We start from the raw sequence: 18,284 nt of genomic DNA, 5'->3' as shown, positions 1-18,284 counted from the left end.
AATATTCCATCATCATCACCACCACTGCCACCACTCTAGGAATTCAGTAGCAATTATGAAACTAGACCTAAGGCCTGTGATTCAAAGTTCCATGTTCATTCATTTAAAGAACACATTTGTTTTGCTTTTTACTAGAATATCTCCCCAGAATTCCCTGTCATTCCCATCTCCCCTCCTGGAACTCTTTCCCAAAACCATCAGCTAGGATAGCAAACAGTGAGATCAAAGGAATGTTTATTACAGCATTTGTGGGTCTACCTCCTCCATAAATAAATCTGTACAGAATTGGGAAGTAGGACCATGATAGATATTAGGAGGGAAGAGAGCATAGTATTAAGGCTCAGGGATCACTATGTCATCAGGTTCAACATCCTTCCCTTTTCAAGGGTACTAACAAGACTGTTGGGATTTCCATTGGAATGGAATTGGCAGGACCCTGCTATAGGATCTTTCAGTATTTAGGAGGGGGGAGGGGCTGTTGCAGGTTCAGCTTATGACCCAGGTCCGTAAGTTCCAGCCTTCTCTGCCACCTCCAGGGCTAACTTCATGTTCTGGTCAAACAGCTCACACCTACACCAGACCCAAAAGGCACAAATAAAGACAAAGTGTGAGGACTATGGCTCTCTCCCCACTTTGGATGCAGAGCCAGTGAAGAGCCTGCTTGAAGGACATAAACTCCAAGGAGTTTTTGGTTTCTTAAATAACCAAAAAGCTACTCACATTGTTTTATTTAAAAATAACTTGTATGCCCTGGCTGGCCTAGCTCAGTGGATTAAGCATGGGCTGAGAACCAAAGGGTCGCAGGTTCGATTCCCAGTCAGGGCACATGCCTAGGTTGTGGGCCAGATCCCCAGTGGGGGCCACGTGAGATGCAACCACACGTTGATGTTTCTCTCTCCCTCCCTTCCCCTCTCTAAAAATAAATAAATAAATAAAATCTAAAAATAACTTGTATTACACTTCAAAATGACTTTGGAAAACAACACACAGGTTGAGGCAAGGAGAATTTGATCTGGGGAGTGGGACTACCTACCTGATAGGCATTTCCAGGGAGTAGAATGGATTCTTGAGGGCAAAGTCTGAGTAAATCTCATAAATCTTTCGGAGAAGAGAATCTATCCCAGCTTGCCGAGGGTCTGCCAGCACCACAAACTTGATCCCTGGAGGGGCCAGGAATGGTTACCAAAGGATAGAAAATGCAGCAAATAATGTTATCCTGTAGTTGTACAGCACTTTCAATTTTGCAAAGCACTTTCATCAGCCTATCTTTATTTTATCCTTACTGCTCCACAAAGCAGGAAAGGTAAGATTTTAAATCTATAAGTGAGACCAGAAAATTAAAGTGACTTTATCACATCACCCAGCTGGCTGAGACCAGACTTTGAGTTTTGGCTCTGTCACTTATTGCTAGTCTTGGGGGTCCCTTAGTGGAAAGTGCCAGGAGGGACAAACTCAAGACAATTTTCAATTATCTACATTAAGGGAGTAAAGCAATGATGCTCATGATCCAAAGGTCATTTGCATTTGGCATCCATAATTTTGAAACAACATTTATACCTTCCAAAACATGTGCAACATGAGATAACATTAAGGTGAGTTTTATTTGTGCACAGGATAACCAGGACTGAGCATGCTGGGTGGTGTGGACAACATCAGAGTCAGATTAAATATTAGCTTTGGATTCACAAAACAAATAAATAGATGTGTCTATGCAATTGTCCCAGGAAAAGCTACCCTCCCCTACCCCCTGCCCCCCACACTGCTTACCAAAGCTTTGGCCAATCCTTTCCCCCAGCCTGTCCCACTGCATCTCTTTGGACTATCTGGAGAGACATACCTGTCAGTGTCTGGAAGCAGTGCAGTTTAAATGTGTCTGTCTCCAGCACCTCAATGCCTGAGCTGCCCTGTTCAGGAGATAGCTGGGAGCCGATCGCGAACAGCCTATTTGCAAAGAAGGCAAAGCTGGGAATGTACTCCATTGCTGTAAGGTAGGAGTGCTTCCCAAACTTTTCCACTGAAGTGATCCTACCTGCTGAGGAGTTCATATTACAGCCAGGTCAGTCAGAAGAGGCAGTGTGAACTGCCTAGCAGCAATATCAAATTTTCTTTAAAATTCACTTGAATTCTGCATGGATTTTACAGCAAGTCCTCAAATAACATCTTTTTATTATAATATTGATGAGAAGCCACAGGAACTTAACTTTTGTTTGTATCAATTAACTTATGGTAAAATTAGTTTCATTACACAGTTGACAAATATGGGTTTGAACTATGCAGGTCCACTTACACTCAAGTTTTCCCAATAAATATTTCAGCCTTCCCTATCCCCAGGTTTCAAATACAAGGACTCAACCAACTTACAATCAAAAACAGTATTTTCAACCAGCATTTTGGAACAACTGGATGCAGGGGGCTGACTATATGCATTGTTCTACACCATTTTATATGAAGGACTTGAATATCTATGGATTTTGGTTATCTGCAGGGGTCCTATAACCAATACCCTGCAAACACCAAGGGATAACAGTAGTTGTTTTGGGATAGTCCAAGTTATATGTGGGAACCCGGGCTGGTGTGGCTCAGTGGTTGGAATGTTGTTGTGTAAATCTAAAGGTTGCAGGTTCCATTCCCCATGAGGGTACATGCCTGGGTTGCTGTTCCAATCCAGGCACCTGCAAGAGGCAAGCAATAGATGTTTCCTTCTCTCTCTCCCTCCCTTCCCTTCTCTAAAATTAATAAGCATGTCCTCAGGTGAAGATTAAAATAAAAGGGAGGAGGGGTCACACCCATAATCCCCTCCTTGTTCAAAGGTCAACTGTACTTCCTTTTGCTTCAAGTTGTAGAACCCACCCAAGAGATTACCTGAGGGCTTACTGTGCATTTATACTTTACTATACAACATTTTACATTAAAAACTTTGGATCAAATTAACACTGGGAATATGTGCCATGGCTAGCATACCCAGCACATCTCATACTGTAGTTGAGAGCAGAAAAAGATCTTAAAGATCGTTTAGTTCAATTGCCTTACTATAAGCATAGAGAAACTAAGGCTCAGAGAATTGAAGCTCACTTAGGCAACACCACACCACTGCCAATACTACCTAAAACCTAATGATACCGAATCAGTTCTTTTTCCTTTTATAGCACATGAACTGATGACTTATTTATTTAAAACATTTTACTTATTTATTTTTAGAGAGAAAGAGAGAGGGAAACATCAATGTGCGGTTGCCTCTTGTGGGCCCCCCACTGAGCACTTGGCTCAGCAACCCAGGCTTGTGCCCTGATTGGGAATCCAACCGGCGACCCTTAGGTCCGCAGGTCCGCACTCAGTCCACTGAGCCACACCAGCCAGGATATAACTGATGATTTAAAAGGAAGTAGAGAAAAGTAAGCAGTGCAGCTCAGGTGCCTGCTTGGTCATAGAACCACATTAACACAGCCAGTCTAAGACACAAGTGTAGGCCTACAGGCACTGGGCAGGACTGGAAGACATACGAGTGGAACATGGAGGCCAACATGAGCTTCTCGTTGGAGGTGAGACGAGGCCGGCCGAATCGAATGGACACCGGGTAGTTAGAGGGATTGCCTAGATACTCCAGCACCTCCTTTCCATCAGCTGTGTACTTGCCGTTCACGTCCATGCCATTAATGGCCAGCACTGCGTGACCCACTGCAACGGTAAGGCAAAAGTAAATTAAACTCCATTCTTCGGATACCGCCGAGGGAACGGGGACCCAGCCCCCCACTCCCTCCGTCCCCGCCTACTGCCGCAGTACCAACCCCCTTCCCGAGTCTAGCCAACCCCGGATGCCGTCGCGCTGGCCGAAGGCAACTAGCACTCGCTCGTCGTGTAGTTTGAGCAGCAGATCAAGTGGGTAACTGAAAGTTTTCTCAGCCTCGGCCCGTGGCGCGTAGCTGTCTAGTTGGTAAATCAGGCCGCCAGCTTTGTTCACCACATACACACTGAAAATCGCCATCACTGCTGGCGCAGCTCGAGACTGCTAGTGGACCAGCCTCGCCCAGAGTAGCAGTCACGAGATACGTCTCCTGCCTCCGGGTCATAGAACCACATTAACTTCTTCCTCCCAGCTCCCGCTTGCGGACGTTTGCAGCGCTTGCGCACTTGGGGCAACACACGGGTGTTACGCCAGAAAATTAGTTGCTGGGTTCTGATAGTTTTCCATTTCTCTCCCTGTTCTTAGTGCAATGTGTGACTGCTTCAAAGCTAAAGGCAAAGCCAAAGCCAAACCAGGATTCCAGGGGCTCAAGGCCCTAGTTTGGCTTCAGCGAGGGTACGGTGCTTCCAACGTCTTTTCCGAGGCTCCACCCTTTACCCCGGAAGCACTGGCTGAGGGCGATGGTTATGGGACTGCTGGGGACTCCACCCCTTACCCCGGAAGCACTTGCTGAGGGCGTTGGTTTGTGGGACTGCTTGCGAGTGGTGCTTCCTTTTCGTCCGACATCTTCTCAGGTAGCAGTGGGATCTGGTGCTCCTTGAGTTTCAGAATGGTGAGTAGCAGTGCGAAGCTAGTGCGGTTCTGAGGGCCGGACAGTGCCTGGGCGCGATTGAGCCTCCTTTGGGAGGGGGGCCTCCAGAACTGCCGGTTGCAGCTCAGAGGACGGGGCCGGTATATTGCCTCAACCGCGTGCTTGCTAGTGGAGCTTGACTGGGGTAGGAGGCGCAGTAGGAGGGGAGCATGGGCCTGTGTTATGAGCTGGCTGTTTTCCCACCTTTCTTAAACAGCCTCCGAAAGACGACAAGAAGAAGAAAGATGCTGGGAAGTCTGCCAAGAAAGACAAAGACCCAGTGAACAAATCTGGGGGCAAGGCTAAAAAGAAGGTGGGAGTCAATTTTTCTAAGATTAAAGATGACTGGGGACGCCCGTTCCATATTGCTGTAGTAATAAGTGACATACAGTGAGTGGTTTTAACGTTGTGGGTAGTAGAGTCTGGTTACTTTTTAAATTTTAAGTATACATATGAAGATTGTATTTGTTTTTAGAGGGAAAAGGAGAAAGGGAGAGAAACATTAATGTGTAAGAGAAACATGGATGGGTTGCCCCCGACCGGGGACCTGGCCTGCAACCCAGGCATGTCTCTCGATCACATGCAGCACCTTTTTGTTCCCAGGCCAGCGCTCATTCCACTGAGCCACACCAGCCAGGGCTAATTTTTAATCGTAATTTGTTTATTGATTTGTTGTTCCACTTATTAATTGGTTGCTTTTCGTATGTGTCCTGACCAGGGATGGAACCGGTAACAATGGCTTAATGGGATAACACTCTAACCAACTGAGCTACCTGGCCAGGGCTAGAGTCAGATTATGAAAGCTATGCCCTTACCACTATTCTCATTTTTTCCCCTCATTTAAAGAATGGGGTAGTACATACTACTTGGAAATTAAACAAATAAGTATCAAACATTTGTCCTGACCCTGGCTGACATGGCTTAGTTGGAGTGTGTAAACCACAAGTTTCAGGGCGTATGCCAAAGGCAACCAATCAGTGTTTCTCTGCCCTCTCTTCCCCTATCTCTGAAGTCAATAAACATGACCCTGACTAGGCCTGGGTTGGTTGCGCATCATTCTGCAAACAGAAAGGTCTCCAGTTCCATTCTCATCAGGGCACATGCCCGGGTTTTGGGCACTGTACTCCCATCCCTTCCTGGGTGCTTGCAGAAGGCAACCAGTTGATGTTTCTGTTCCTCTCTTTCTCCCTCCCCCTTTCCCTAAAAAACAAATAAAAGATAAAAGCAATAAGCATGTCCCAGAGTAAGGATTAAAACATCTTTTTAAAAAAATAAACATTTGTTTTGATGCCTAGTATGGAATGTTATTTTAATTAGCCTAGTGGGGTTCAGCCCATATCCAAAAGTTTCAAAATGTATCTGATGGCATTAGTTACCAGGGTCTTTCTTACTTTATATCCAGGCTTTCTATTATTTCAATCTTAATTTGTAGAATTTCTGCAAATTCTGAATTTCACATTTTTGCAGGCCAAGGGACAGAGTGACCTCAGTATTGCCAGAGAGCGATTTCTCTGGCACAGATTGGGAGAAAAAAGGGTGATTCTTCCAGAGGCACTGATTCTTTTTCCTTTTTGTTTTTGTGAGCAGAAGTGGTCCAAAGGCAAAGTTCGGGACAAGCTCAATAACCTAGTCTTATTTGACAAAGCAACATACGATAAACTCTGTAAGGAAGTTCCCAACTACAAGCTTATAACCCCAGCTGTTGTCTCTGAGCGACTGAAGATCCGTGGTTCCTTGGCTAGGGCAGCCCTTCAGGAGCTCCTTAGTAAAGGTGAGAGGGAATATTGTACTGGTGTGGTTTTGCAAATGAAATTGGCCTGATTGTGTTAGCCATCTCAAATGTTTTTATTGGAATTGTAAAAAATAGGCTAACCAGTCGTTGTTAGTAATATGATTTTAACATGTCAGCCCCAGCAGCCATTTTTGTGCCATGGCCCCTGTGGCAGTTAGGTGAAGCTATGTGTAGTGCCTAATTTGGATAAGGTGCTGTGAGGATGGCCATCTCAAGAGCAGGTAAGAGTCCTTCCTTTAGAAAGGATAAGTAAGATTAGATTATATCCGAGAAATGTGGGCAGGTCTACCTGATAGTAAATTCTCATGCTCAAATTCAGCATTTCTGTTTTGGGAAGGAATATAAAATTCACTTTCTAATGTCACTTACCATGTGAAAACCTTGTATTTTCTCCTTAGGACTTATTAAACTAGTTTCAAAGCACAGAGCTCAAGTAATTTACACCAGAAACACCAAAGGTGGGGATGCCCCAGCTGTTGGTGAAGACGCATGAAAAAACAGGTGAGGAAGAATCCAGGGTCTCATAATGTAGGAAGTATGCATCCCCATTACAAGACTATACTAATTCTTTTTAATTTTTTTATAGGTCCCACCAGCTGTACATTTTGAAAAATAAAACTTTATTAAACCAGTAGTGGGTGTGTGTGTTTCCTAAGAGAAGCAGTTACAAGGAATAATAGCAGGTGTGGGTTTGCTGACTGTGGTTGTTGCAAAACTACCAGGAAACCATTAGTTTTTTTCTTTGTGTGACTGCTGTTTGTTCCTTGCTACATCTTCAACTTTGAATTGATGCCTGAAAGGAAATGAAGGGTTAACAGGACAAAAGTGAGAGATTTTCCAAAGGGGTGGTATGTTGGGGTCCAGGCACAGGACCCATACCTGGATTGCCAGCGGCGTCCATTATTCCAGACCCGGCCAAAAGAGGGCAGCCACCCTGCAGTGGTGTTGGAGCTATGATCAAAGTTGGCCCCAACTCTGTCTGGGGGCAGTTTCTTCAATTTCTGTTTTTCCTCTGTAATGAGAAGTAAATAATGGTTTATTTGAGTAGGAAGATTTAAAGAAGACCTCACTGCCATTCTTGAATTAGTTTACTGACTTTCTTTGAGAAATTCTTCATAGGAGGGTCCTATTTGTTGATTCCCAGAGCTAAATTCCTCATCTTGGACCACCCAGGGAGGTGTGACTCCTGGAAAAGAAAGGCATGGTAGGCAGAATTAAGGCACTTGACATATGCAGTTTATATTGAGTTTTTCATCTGTGTTGAGTACTATCCCATTCATTTGTTGAGGCATATTTGGATTGTTTCCAGTTTGGGGCTGCTAAAAATCTGCTACAATTTGTGTATAAGCCTTTTTTCTTAGAATGGCTGATCATAAATAATGTTTAATTTTAAGAAACTGTTGGACTGTTTTCCAAAGTGGTTGTGCCATTTTACATTCCACCAGCAACTGAGTGAGTTCTTACATGTCCATGTTCAGTCTTTAATTTTAGCCATTCTGATGAGCATCTTTTTTTTTTATGTGCCTTTATTGAATTTTGAGTTGTTGATATATGCAGGATCCAAGTCCTTCATCAGATAGTGCTTTTTTTTTTTCCATTTTCATTTTCATCCCCCAACCTCCTACTGTTTGGAAGTCATCAGCTTATTCTCAATGAATCTGTTTTGTTTATTCATTTAGTTTCTTTAGAGTTCACATGAGATCATAATGGTATTTGTCTTTATCTTATTTTACTTAGCATAATACTCTAGGTCCATCAATTTTGTTGCAAATGGCAAGATTTCATTATTTTTTATTGCTGAGTAACATTCCATTGTATGTGTATCACATCTTCATACCTTCATCTATTAATGGACAGCTAGATTGCAGTTAGGTGCTTTATCTTAATCAGTTTTTTAAAATTTTCTGGTGCACCTTTCTCAGATGTATTGCAATACCAGGTTGATGCAGAGTGGATAGAGCAACCTCCTATTCCAACTCCCTGTTCCAAAAAGCCATTTAATATATTGTCCTCAGATAGAGGACATATTAAGCTTTTATCAGATAACTACACTTAGCCAAAAGGCAAAGAAGCAGTTCAACTTTAAAAATATGCAGGAACAAGTATAAAGCACACATGGACAAAAAACAAGGGGGGGTGGAAATGGGAGGGAGATGGGAAGGGCTGGGCTGGGGATAAAGAATGCATAATTGCCTCGCCCTGACCAGCATGGTTCAGTTGCATTATCAATCATCCCACAAAGTGAAAAAAGGTCACTGGTTAGATTCCCAGTTGGCACATGCCTGGGTTGTAGGTTTGGACCCAAGTTGTGTGTACAAGAGACAGCAGATGTTTCTCTCATTGAAGTTCCTCTCTCCCACCCTTTACTCCTCTCTAAAATTAATTACCCCCCCCCCTTTTTTTATTGCCTCTTACTCTTTGAGAAATACTGCCCTGGGCCTTACCTGAGTGGATGTTGCCAACTCCTGGTATGTCCTGTAGTTGGAAATGGGGGGGGGGGGAAATCCTAGATGTAGAAAGCCATGATATGATAGGATACTCATAGCTAGAGAAAGGCAAACTATAGGAGATGGAATTGGTGCCACAATGCCAATTCTACACGCTGTTCAGGTTAAACCTTAAGAGTTCAGTAGACCTTGACTGGTGTGGCTCAATAGATTAAGCACCAGCCTGAGAACCAAAAGGTCACTGGTTTGATTCCCAGTCAAAGCATATGTCTGGGTTGCAGGCCAGGTCCCCAGTAGGGGGCACATGAGAGGCAACCACACACCTCCTTTCTTTCCCCTCTTGTCTAAAAACTTAAAAACAGTATCCCTGACTGGTATGGTTTGGGGATCACCCACAAGCAGAAAGGTCATAGGTTCCATTCTTGGTCAGGGCACATGCCTGGGTTGTAGGCCAGGTTCCCAGTTGGAGGTATGTGTGCAAGAGGCAACTGGTAGATGTTTCACACATCAGGGTTTCCCTCTAAAAATAAATAGAATATATTTTTATCTTTTATTTCATCCTTACTGTATTAAAAAAAAAAAAAAAAAAAGCATAGGCCTTGGCTGGTATGGCTCAGTGGATTGAGTGCCAGCCCACAAACCGAAAGGTTGCCAATTTGATTCTCTGACACACATGCCTGGGTTGCCGGCTGGGTTCCCAGTTGGGGGCATGTGAGAGGCAACCAATTGATACATCTCTCACACATCAATGCTTCTCCCTCTTTCTCCCTCCCTTCCCCTCTCTCTCAAAATAAGTTTAAAACACAATAAATCACTGAAAGTCCTGCCCTCAGACTCATGGTCTTAATAGTGGAGCTGTAACAACTATATGCCAGGTGAACAAAAAACCCTTTCCTCACAGCATACTGTATTTTGCCATGTATAATATGCACTTTTTTGCCCAAAATTTTGAGGGAAAAATAAGGATGTGCATTGTACAAGGGTATAATTCGTGTATAATGTGCACAAAAATGTGTGTATTATATATGGGAACATATACAGCACAATGCGGTACATGGTATTGGCAATAGCAACTGCATGTGCAAAAAGGAAGCACAGTACAGCTGGAATGTAGACTAAAGATGACTAAAGTGACTGTTTAAAACAGGATTGCAGGGAAGAGTAGGAATTATTCTAAGGGGCCAGCTTGTATTAAGGTAAAGTAGACATACTAGCATGTGGAAGATGGATGGGATAAGGATCTACATCTACAGTTGTTGGAAATATAGGAGGGGGGTAATTTTAGATACTTGTGGGATATCTATAAGTGTATTAAGCTGTAACTGTGGGTTCTCTAGAGGATGCAGTTTAGGTTTTGGTGCCCTTCTAAGTGGCGGTGGGGGCAGTAAGCATGGTTGGAGGGTTAGCAAAGATGTCTGAAAACACTATATACTATGGAACACTACAGCAAGAGAGAAAAGCCCACAGAGAAGGCAAGAATGGGTAGGAAACCCAGGAGAGATGGGTGTTCTTGATGTTGATGGGTCAGTGACTCTTTCCTGGCTGGCTTATCCATTATACCTGGTGGCCAATGAATGTCAGAGGTTGTCCTGTGTCCATCCAGTCAAGCTCTTGGGCTGGTGGCAGGTCCAAGTATGAGGGTCTCTGTGAGGTAGGTGCTACTTGGCTGAAAAAGACAAACAGGAGCCAGGCTGGCTGAGGAGGTCCTTGAGCCATGAGGATAGCCAAGATGACATTTGTTCCCTTATTCCCACTAAAAATTTACAGAATGCTCTAACAGGTTAAATTCCCAACGAGAGATTCTCTTACTTACCTGTTAGTCCCTTTCCAGCTTCCAGGTGCCGAAGAGCCCTCTTCTGGGTCTGGCACTGCCTGAGGCTGAGTTTGATTCAGGAAAAATAAATGTGTCTAGGATGCTTAAGAGTCTGCCTAGGCCATGCTCCCACCCTCCAAAAGGAAACAAATTGGCTTATGGAGGGTACTGCCCATCTTGTAAACTCTCCCATTCCAGCCCTGTCCACATCTTGTCCACTGACAAGACCTGCCCCCTGATGCACAGGTAAGGGAATTCAAGCAGAGCAGATGAACCATGAGGATGATGAGTTTTCTTAGAGCTGATAGGTGAAATGTTGGACCTGGGAGAAGCAGGAATCAGTGGATTTGGATACTGCTCTGGCTTCTCCAAGGGAAACCAACCTCTAAAACGGATCGAACCACCTCCTGCTGGCTGTGCTCCACCTTACGGATCTGAGCTGCCATCTGTGGGAGAAAGGCTGCTTAGGTACAAGATCATGGGGGATGGGTCCTTCAGAGGCCTTTCCTTTAACTAACCTCTTTGATCACTTCATCCTCTTTCTCCTCATAAGAATCCAAACCTTTCACCATGGATTTCTTGAATCTAAAAAGAAAAAGGGCAAGTTAGCCCAAGTCCTGCCAGTTGTGAAAAGATCCTCAGTAGATAATTTTTTTCTTTAAATTTTGAGTCATTTTAAATTCATAGAAAGAAAATAGTACAATGAACAGCTTGTTATGTCATCCAGATTCACTGTTAACATTTTACCATACTGGCTCCACTTCTCTTTTATACATGTATTTCCTTTTTTGCCAGAACAAAAATGGGCTGTAGACATTATAACACTTGACTTTAAATATTTCAGCATGCATCTCTTGAGAATAGAAACAGTCTATTAAACCATGAAACCATTCTCACATTTAAGAAAATCAATTACTATTTTTGATATTGAAATTATCCCATATGTTGGCAGTGAGAAACCCTCCAAACCAGCTCTTTTGTCCTCTGGACCACTCCATGGTCTCACCATGTACTACTTTCCCTGCACCAAGCCTGAAATCGACCACTTTTCCAATGAGATCTAGTTCCTTTTGGTAGAAAGTAGTATTTAGAAACAAAGAGCTAAGGGGAACAGGTAAAAAAGGTGAAGGGATTAAGAAGTACAGACTTCCTGTCAAGATGGTGACACAGCTATAGTCTTCTTGCACTACCACATCAAAATTGCAACTAACTATTGAACAGCCATCATTCAGAATTGTCAGAAATTGAGCTGAGTGGAAATCCTACAACTATGGAAATAAGGAAGAAACAGTATTGAGACTGCTAGGAGAGGGCAAAGATGCAGAATGGGCTGGTCCCACATCTGCGTGTAGCAGATAAAAATTGGGAGGGATATCTCAGGAATGAGGGGTCCCCACCCTACATCAGGCCCCCCAGACCAGGATTCTAGTGCCAGGAAGATAAGTCTCTGTGACTTCTGGCTGTAAAAAATAGTGGGGGTTGAGGGTGTGGAAGACAGAAACTTCTGGAATCCCAGGAAGATCCTCTTAAAGGGCCAGCACATAGACTTACTTGGACTCATGCCCTCGGAGCTCCAGTGCAAGAGCACCTGATTGAAAGGCATCAGAGACATATGGCGAGGAACTAAATTGTCTGGTATCAGGGCGAGAGCTGGGGCCAGCTTTCTCCCAGACAGAAGTGCTGGTGAAAGCCATTGTTCGTTTCCTGAGCCCGCCCTGAACAGAGCCATACAGCCAGCAGAAGGCACCATATTTGAGACTGCACCAACCTGGCTATCACTGTTTGCCTTACCCAGATGATTCCCCAAGGCTTGGCCCCAACCAAATTTCAGGCCTGCCCAAGCTGTTTCTAGTGGCTTTTCCATATAAATGGTATATCTTGGCCCATGCTCCAGATTTTCCTAAATTCTCTCAAACAAGCAGCATCTGGCTTCAGCAAGCCCCATACCCTTCACTAAGTTGCCCCAGGCCCAGCACTGGCAGCAGTTGGCCTTGAGTCACAGCATGGCCTCATCTGGGCAACTCCAAGTCCAGCACAAGTAGAGCCATCTGCAGGTTGTTTTGAGCTTATGCTGTGTGACCCTGGACAAAACACAGCGGGTGGCTGGCACTGGAAGTGCCAACAACAATCAAGGCTGAACTACAACTGGTGGTGTACACAGCCCACATGGTGGGTGCACCTTGATTACCCAGTTTGGGTAATAGAGGACACTGTACCACTGGACTCTATAGGACATGACAGTAAGCCACTCTACCAAGCCCAGGAAACATAAGCAACTCTACATAATACATAGAAATGAACACAAGGGAGGCTGCCAAAATGAGACAAAGAAACAACTCAAAAGAAAGAATAGGTCAAAACTACAGAAGAAGAACTAAACAAAATGGAGACGATCTACTACATGTAGAGTTCAAAACACTGGTTATAAGGATGCTCAATTAACTTAGTGAGGACCTCAACAACATAAAAGAGATCTAGTCAGAAATGAAGGACACACTAATTGAAATGAAGAAAAGTTTATAGGGGAACAACAATAGAGTGGATGAAGCCAAGAATCAAATCAGTGATGTGGAATATAAAGAAGCAAAAAACAACCAATCAGAACAGCAAGAAGAAAAATGAATTTAAAAAAATGAAGATAGCCCTGGCTGGTGTAGCTCAGTGGACAGAGCACTGGCTGCAAACCAAAGGGTTGTCGGTTCAATTCCCAGTCAGGGCACATGCTTGAGTTGCAGGCCAGATTCCCAGTTGGAGACATGCAAGAGTCAACCAATCAATGTTTCTCTCCTTCTCGTTCACCCTCCTTCCCCTCTCTCTAAAACTAAATAATAAAATCTTTTTTTTAATTTAAATTATTTTATTGTTCAGTTACAGTTGTATTTTCTCCCCCGCCTCCTCCCCATCCCTTCCAAACCCACTTGCCTTCCTTGCTTCCACCCTCCCCCTTGGTTTTGTCCATGTGTCCTTTATAGAAAAATAAAATCTTTTTAAAAAATATTTTATTTATTTATTTTTAGAGATGGAAGTGAAGGAGATAGAGAGAGACATCAATGTGCGTTTGCTGAGGGTTATGGCCTGCAACCCAGGAATGTACCCTGGCTGGGAATCGAACCTGGAACACTTTGGTTCCCAGCCCGCACTCAATCCACTGAGCTACGCCAGCCAGGGGCAAAAAATAAAATCTTTTAAAAAATATTAAAATATATGAACAATAAAATGGCAATAAATACAAATCTGTCAAAAATTAAATCTAAAAAACAAAGAAACAAGAAGAGCAAAAATAGAATTATAGATACAGAGAACATTTTGTTGGCTGCCAGATGAGAGGGGTGTTTGGCAGATGGGAAAAAAGGTGATAGGATTAAGAAGCATAAATGGGCCCTGGCTGGTGTGGCTCAGTGGCTTAAGTACCAGCCTGGAAATCAAAGGGTCACTGGTTTGATTCTCAGTCAGGACACGTGCCTGGGTTGTGAGTCAGGTTCCCAGTAGGGGATGCACAAGAGGCAATGATATATCGCTGTTTCTCTCCCTCTCTTTCTCCCTCCCTTCCCCTCTCTAAAAATAAATTTAAAAATCTTTTTTAAAAATGGACTGTGCTGGTCTGCATGTAGAGAACTTTTCAATCTCCCTCTCCCTTGATTTCTTTGTTCTGCTTTCCTCCTTCCTCCTTATAAAAACCTCTGCCTGCACCCTCTGCCTGCACTGAGATGTTAAGATGAGCTTTGAGACAAGAGTGCCTGTTTTCTCAGTTTGCTGGCATCTCAACTCAATAAACCTCTTTCCTTTTCACTAACACCTTGTCTCACGAGTTTGACTTTCATTGTGGCAGGCGGTGAGCACTATGTTCGGTTATAATGAAACAGCTTCTCATCAGCTCTGGAGTTCTGAAGAAGTTATGGGGCTTTCTGTCCTGCCCCTCTCAGACTAGAACTGCACACTTTAAAACCATGTACCTACAGTCTACATTTGGCTCCCCAGCAACTCCCAACAACTCATCCTGAGGTCACCTAATCCTTTTGGTTTCAGCCTGGTCCTTTTTGGCATGTGGAACAAGGACCTGGGAAGCTGGCAGTTGGGCTTACTCTTTTTGCTGTCTCTAAGTAATAAACTGTCTGAACCTAAAAGTGGCTCATTTTATCATTATTTGTCAGTCAGGCTTGTCCTTGTATGGTCTTGTATGTGTATGTCTGCTGGAAATTTATAGGGTTAAAAGTGAAAACTACATTTAAATAAAAGCTTCAAGAGTCCATCCTCATAATTCTCAATTTTAAACTTTTCTGCTCAACTATATTTTATTCACCCACCAAAATCATATGACACTAGGTCAGGGTATGAGGAGTGAGTGGCTTTTGTCCTCAGATTCCCATTTCCTCCCAGTGTGAACCACAGGTCTGAAGGCACGGTAGTGGGATTTAAGCATTTCTTATCATTCCCTCATTATTTTCCACACTGAGCAGAAAGGAATAATAGATACCATGAGTTTCTCTGTAACTTTAGCTCTGAGATCCCCTTGGATTACACATCCCATAATCTCAATATGGTCCTAATAAAAGTGGTGTCTTGAGGCTGCCTGTGTTGTCTTCTTGAGGCAGTCAGGGCTCATTCTCCCTCTGTGCTGACCAGCTTCCTGCACTTGTTTCTGAGGGTCCTCCACAGGCCAGTTCAAATAGAGTCTAAAACTATGAAGAGTAGAACCCTGGCCAGAGGGGCTCAGTTGGTTGGAGCACTGTTCTGTGAAACGAGAGGTTGCAGGTTACATTCCCATGCCTAGGCTTCTGAGTGTAAGCTGGCCCATGCCATTCAGAACGGTCTCCTATAGTGCCACACATTTAAGTAGTCGATTAGTCAACTTTTACTATATATTGTTCTCTATTTGCTAAATGCATTGCAAATCCAATTCCCAATTAGATTATAAACCTTTCAAAGATGCTATCATACTTCTTTTGCGTCCAATATAGTACCTAGAATAATGAGTGCTATGAAGAAAACAAATACTTATGAAGTCTTTACTAAACTTTCCAATTAATAGAGGAAACTCCTGTACTTGACACATATCCAGAGAATTCCCACTCTGGTACTTCATCTTTCATAAGCAGTGACTTACTGTGCATAATCTTGAGGGGAGATGAGAAACTTCTCTTTCATATGAACCTCAGCCTTGTTCTCCCACCAGAATCGGTTGGTTGCTTTCTTGTGCTCTGGGCTGAGAATGGAGAGTATGTAATCTCAATGATAGATTATAGACCATTACTCAGATACTTAGGACAAAAAATAAGTAATGCAAACTGATGTCTGGATTTCTGCCTCTGGGCAAGGCTGAGAGAGAAATACTGTTAATTAGTAGTCTCTTCCAGATTTCCAGTCTCCCTTTTCCAATAAAAATGTGAGAGAGTCTAAGAGGAGGTGTTGGGAGTTAACCTTGAGATAGCTGCCCTGATGGCTTTTCTAGTTAGACCACCAACACCACTGGGACCACAGCAGCCAAAAGCCCTCTATCCCTTGAGGTAGGCAACGCCTATGAGGTGACAATTAATCGACCCTAATCACATCGCAAAAGCGTTCCTCCTCTCAGCTACCCTAAATCCTCTCTCCCATGTATGTATGCGAACGTGCTCGATGACGGTCCTGGCCCGAATCTCACCTGGCCAGGTGCTCCAGCAGCCCCCCGTGCAGCACTGTCAGGTTTCCGTGACTTAGGTGCTTCCGCACCTCACAGCTGCAACACAGGCACCAGCAGCACCGATCGTGCTCGGGCATGTAACGCTCCACCTGAGCTGTGCGGATGGCCCTGCGAGCGGCCTCCACCTGCAGGAGAGAGTGTAACCGGGAAGGGGCCAAGTGGGAACACAAGCGAGACCCCCCAGATCCCACCCATTTGGGTCCTCACTGAGTCGCCCGCATCCCTGACCCCAGTACGTCAGGGGTCCACTCCAGCCTACCGGCCGCACCTGGGGTAGGAGCCGGTCCAAAGCCGCCTTCAGCTGCCGCTGGTGCTTGCGGCTGTAGACGTGGCCGCGACCACAGAAGAAGGTCTGACGGCACAGCGCGCAGCGCTGTGCCGGCGCCATCGGCCCAAATGTGGGTAACTGCGACGTGACGTGCGGTGGATCCTACGCAACCTTAACTTCCTCAACGCCCCAGGGGGCGGGGCGAGGCCAGAAGCACTCAGCTGCACCCTACCGCCGGCAGGCAGCACTACAAACTCTCCTGCGGCTGCGCGGTCCGTCCTCCGGCTCTCTATGCTCAAACGTAGCAAGTCATCAACATTCCCAAGCGCTGTCTATCCAGAAAAAATGGTCAGGCTGCTGTGCAGATCCGCGGAAAAGAGCGCACGCAACAGTTAATGAAACTGCAGCACCGTAAGCCACACACACGTAGAGGTATTGACAAGGACCCGTATTGGACAATGTAACAAATTATAACTAGTATTTATAGGGAGCTCACTGTGTGTCCAGTGTTTTACATTAACTACCTCATTTAATCCTCACAAAAACCCTATGTAGTGTACTATAATTATTGGCATTTTACAAGTGGGAAAACTGAGGCTGGGGGAGGAAGTATCTTTGTGGAAGTTTGCACAGGTGTTAAGCAGTGAAAGCAGAACCTTGGGCCCCAAGCTTTTCAGTACCAGCAGTATGTAAGGAAGACATGCTGAGGGTGGCCATAATCTAAGACCTAATCAGAGTCATACCCCAGAAAGCTATTGTGAGCATTGCTCCTGTAAAGCTGTAAAGGGGAAACTATAAAGGGTAAAAAATCATTTAACATGTACAAGTTCTTTTTTTTTAAAGAGAGTTAAGATATTTAACTTGAAAGCTAGATTTTTTTAGCAAATATTTATTTTATTTTATTTTACTTTATTTATTTATTTTTAGAGAGGGAAGGGAGGGAGAAAGAGAGAGAGAGAAACATCAGTGTGTGGTTGCTGGGGGCCGTGGCCTGCAACCCAGGTGTATGGCCCGACTGGGAATCGAACCTAACATGTACAAGTTCTAACTAGTGGAATTTTTAATCCTTTGCAAGCCAGTTAGAATCAGCAGCCAACCTGTCAACCTTCCTGATCAACCTTGCTGATCCCAATCCCTAGGGCAGGCCTCAGGCAAATTGCTTCTTCATAAGGCTGAAATCCTCAGATTTTGTGATCTCTACCCTAGATAGAGTTCCTCCACAGAAGCCTGGGACCTAGCTCAACCTTACTTAAAGGATGAGTAGGCAGAGCTGGCACAGTTATAGACTTCTCATAGATTTGTTACCTGTATTGGTGCATTAACATGGGTGGGTCACAATGTCTGTAGGTATAGATGCAGTCACCTTTATATAATTCAGGCCCAGAAAGTAGCCAGAGTCCTCTTCAGATCTTGAATTTCTGTTGAAGCTTCCCTTTAGACTCAAGCCTTTGCCAGATATGATCCATTTTGATAATCCTTGCAACTCTCAATTCCTTGACCTCCCATCATCCCCATGGCAGGGTCAATCCTGGACCTTCTTCACCTAAAATTGTTCCTTCTTTGAATCCAAACACTGAAGTTCTACTTTAACCACCATCTTCCATCTTCCCATGTAACCTTACTTTGCATCTGGCCTATTAACTATAGGAAGATCTCCATTCCTGAAAATGACTGCTCTTACCCAGTCACTCATAGAACTGTTCAGCGTCTACCAGCTGCCAGAGGCTTTGCTCTAAGATAGTGGTTCTCTCC

General features: G+C 44.2%; 3 protein-coding genes and 1 pseudogene across 4 annotated transcripts; 1 reads left to right on the top strand and 3 right to left on the bottom strand.

Moving 5' to 3' along the window:
• Positions 1 to 217: 217 nt before the first annotated feature.
• TRAPPC4 (trafficking protein particle complex subunit 4) lies at positions 218 to 4,248 on the bottom strand. Its single transcript, XM_045836729.1, has 5 exons — positions 3,808 to 4,248; positions 3,501 to 3,675; positions 1,838 to 1,941; positions 1,034 to 1,160; positions 218 to 570 (listed from the first exon to the last, which is right to left on the bottom strand). Exons 1-5 carry the CDS (start codon positions 3,980 to 3,982, stop codon positions 492 to 494), a joined length of 660 nt encoding a protein of 219 aa, XP_045692685.1. The 5' UTR covers positions 3,983 to 4,248; the 3' UTR covers positions 218 to 491.
• Positions 4,249 to 4,370: 122 nt separating this feature from the next.
• RPS25 (ribosomal protein S25) lies at positions 4,371 to 6,958 on the top strand. Its single transcript, XM_045836737.1, has 5 exons — positions 4,371 to 4,514; positions 4,750 to 4,845; positions 6,120 to 6,303; positions 6,723 to 6,825; positions 6,911 to 6,958. The coding sequence occupies exons 1-4, from the start codon at positions 4,512 to 4,514 to the stop codon at positions 6,815 to 6,817; spliced, it is 378 nt and encodes a 125-aa protein (XP_045692693.1). The 5' UTR covers positions 4,371 to 4,511; the 3' UTR covers positions 6,818 to 6,825; positions 6,911 to 6,958.
• On the bottom strand, positions 6,924 to 16,703 carry CENATAC (centrosomal AT-AC splicing factor). Of its 2 annotated transcripts, XM_045836706.1 has the most exons (12): positions 16,533 to 16,703; positions 16,226 to 16,389; positions 15,689 to 15,787; positions 11,103 to 11,169; positions 10,968 to 11,030; positions 10,585 to 10,649; positions 10,332 to 10,437; positions 9,211 to 9,291; positions 8,769 to 8,799; positions 7,421 to 7,510; positions 7,204 to 7,336; positions 6,924 to 7,117 (listed from the first exon to the last, which is right to left on the bottom strand). In XM_045836706.1, exons 1-12 carry the CDS (start codon positions 16,650 to 16,652, stop codon positions 7,054 to 7,056), a joined length of 1,083 nt encoding a protein of 360 aa, XP_045692662.1. In that variant the 5' UTR covers positions 16,653 to 16,703; the 3' UTR covers positions 6,924 to 7,053. The 2 variants fall into 2 exon arrangements, with proteins under 2 accessions (XP_045692662.1, XP_045692672.1); XM_045836716.1 differs by lacking the exon at positions 9,211 to 9,291.
• LOC123820039 lies at positions 8,227 to 8,400 on the bottom strand (annotated as a pseudogene).
• Positions 16,704 to 18,284: the final 1,581 nt, after the last annotated feature.

This window comes from Phyllostomus hastatus, unplaced genomic scaffold (genome assembly GCF_019186645.2).
Source record: "Phyllostomus hastatus isolate PE091 unplaced genomic scaffold, TTU_PhHast_1.1 phas_contig_113, whole genome shotgun sequence".
Lineage (NCBI taxonomy): Eukaryota > Metazoa > Chordata > Mammalia > Chiroptera > Phyllostomidae > Phyllostomus > Phyllostomus hastatus.
The sequence above is the reverse complement of the archived record's forward strand: the minus strand, read 5'-3'. Positions and strand labels throughout refer to the sequence as shown.